Source organism: Formica exsecta, unplaced genomic scaffold (genome assembly GCF_003651465.1).
Source record: "Formica exsecta isolate Colony F162 unplaced genomic scaffold, ASM365146v1 scaffold83, whole genome shotgun sequence".
Classification (NCBI taxonomy): Eukaryota; Metazoa; Arthropoda; class Insecta; order Hymenoptera; family Formicidae; genus Formica; species Formica exsecta.
The window spans coordinates 552,757-555,109 of NW_021853600.1; the positions used below are offsets into that span (position 1 = coordinate 552,757).

A 2,353-nucleotide genomic window follows, 5' to 3' on the forward strand; every position below is an offset into this window, starting at 1 on the left:
CTTCTTTCGTTGACTGTTTGGTGTCTACTCGTAAGCATTTTCTCCTCTATTCAGCAGCTTCGGCGAGGCTTTATCCCCGCGAATTTCAACTCCGTGAACGCGTGAGCGAGTTTACGATTGTCCGCCCGTAAAATACACAAAGGCTTCGTAGCAAGAAATTCTTCTCATCTTCAGCCAGCTGGCATTCATGAGCGGACAGCGCTTTGAAGAAAGCTGACGTCTCGATACATAGTGTCTTAAATAATATTTTGTAAATAGCTCTATATATACATATATATACATAAACTTTACCTGAAGAGAAATTTACAAAAAAACCTATAATCTTTTCGCAATTCTAAATTTATTATCGCGTCAGCCTTTGAAACGAGCCTTCTTATCGTTAATAAAAGGAAACGTTTTGTTACTCGTTACTGGTAAAGCTTTCCCGACTCGATAGGAACGCGTCCATTCCATTGACGAATAATGTCGTCGATGACCGTCTTTTCGAGGAGTGCACTCGAAAAATATACGTAAGGATCGGACAAAGAGCAAGCTCGACAATGTAGTGTTCTGGTAGGTGCTTGCTGGCGGAGACTCAAGCTCAGACTATCACGGTGGCCAAGCGAGCCGAAACAGGTGGAAAATTTCCGGTGCGATATCCTGAAGAGTACCACGAAGAGCTATCGTGCGATTATCGATGATGGTGGAAGGCACGTTGCCAGAACGCGATTGGTTAGTCCGGCACGCGTCTCCGCTCGGCTCGTGCTTTGCTGCTACGTGGCGTTCATCATTTCGTTAAATTTTTATTTTTTTTTCGAAAACGGAATAAGGAAGAAAGAAATTTTTTGAGAAATGCCAGGCGTGAAATGACGAATTTCGGGCTGGTACCCGATCTTAGGCTGCCAATGTCTAAGTCGTCGTTGCAACGTAAGAGAGGCAAATGTTGCTTAGCCAGTTATTAATGCATCTCTACGGGGTATCATTGCGACGTACGAAACTTATGACGACGAATACGGCAAAGTGGGAAAAGTCTTGATTTCGATATCTGCATCTCGAAGAGCAAAACGACGATAAGAAATTCTCGGAGAAATTGGAAACTTGTTCCCGGGAGGGTAAAAGCTTCGTTGAAAAAATTAAATATAGTCACGACGAGTAGTTAAATAAATAGATTCGTAGATAAATAAGCGAACAAATAGATGGAAGTAGAGCGGCTACCGATCGCCCGGGAGACGTATAGTAAGTAGAGTTCTCAAATGTAAGAGAGTTAAGATCAGGTTAGAGAAACGTTTTAGAAGCTTGAGAAGAACTTGAATTAAAAATAGAGAGTAGCAGCGTGATCGTTCTTTGAGAGATGTAGACTAATAGTCATACTAGTAATCGCGCGACGGACTTGAAGAAGCATGAATCAAACGACCGTCAGCTCAAGCTGACCTAAGAAGAACCGAGGCAAAAAGTGGCGTATTCCACGCCACAAATTGGAGAGAGGAAGTCTTTAATTTTAAAGGATATATTGGATCTGAACTTAGAAGAAATCTTTGGAGAGTTGCCAGTGGCGAATGCAAAAAATCGTTTTATGTTTGTTGCAAGAAAGATATTTAGAGAGTATCGTCAAAATTTTAACGAACATTTGAGCGGTGTCGTAAATTTCAATTTCGTAAATGCCGAACCGGCAAAAAAATATATATATATATATATTTCATTCAATCGAAGAACCTCATCTTTCGTCGAAAAAATTATTTGCGATAATAGAATCGATGCGGCTTGAATCGTGGATATTAGATTTATTGTAGCTCTAGATCCGAAGAGAGAGCGAAGATCTCTAGACATATCGAGTAAAGGTCGATTCGGCAAAGCCGAGAGCAGAGCGTACCGCCGACGCTTCGAATAAGATCGACGCTGACTCTTTCGCTACCCTGAAGAAAGATTCCACCGTCAAGCATGGCCTCGGTGGCAGCGTGGTTGCCATTTGCCCGGGCGGCGGCGATCGGCTGGGTGCCGATTGCCACACATCCACTGCCACCGCCGCCGATCCCCAAGGATCGGCGCAAGGCCGATGACGAAAAACTGCTGATCAATGTGAGCGGCCGTCGCTTCGAGACGTGGCGTAATACCCTGGAGAAGTATCCGGATACGTTGCTCGGCTCGAACGAGCGCGAGTTCTTCTACGACGAAGATAGCAAGGAATACTTCTTTGACCGAGATCCGGATATCTTCCGGCATATTCTCAACTATTATAGAACCGGCAAGTTGCACTACCCGAAGCACGAATGCCTGACGAGCTATGATGAGGAGTTGGCGTTCTTCGGCATTCTGCCAGACGTCATCGGTGACTGCTGCTACGAGGACTATCGGGATCGGAAGCGCGAGAATGCCG

The 2,353-nt window shown here is 44.5% G+C and overlaps 1 protein-coding gene across 7 annotated transcripts in view; it reads left to right on the plus strand.

Annotated features, from left to right (window-relative positions):
* Positions 1–6: 6 nt before the first annotated feature.
* LOC115244723 (potassium voltage-gated channel protein Shal) overlaps positions 7–2,353 on the plus strand; it is a 107,926-nt gene continuing 105,579 nt past the window's right edge. For all 7 annotated transcript variants that reach the window (XM_029822638.1, XM_029822637.1, XM_029822639.1 and 4 more), the window contains exon 1: positions 7–2,346. In XM_029822638.1, the coding sequence (XP_029678498.1) occupies positions 1,918–2,346 (429 nt within the window). In that variant the 5' untranslated portion in view covers positions 7–1,917. The remainder of the gene's footprint in view (positions 2,347–2,353) is intronic.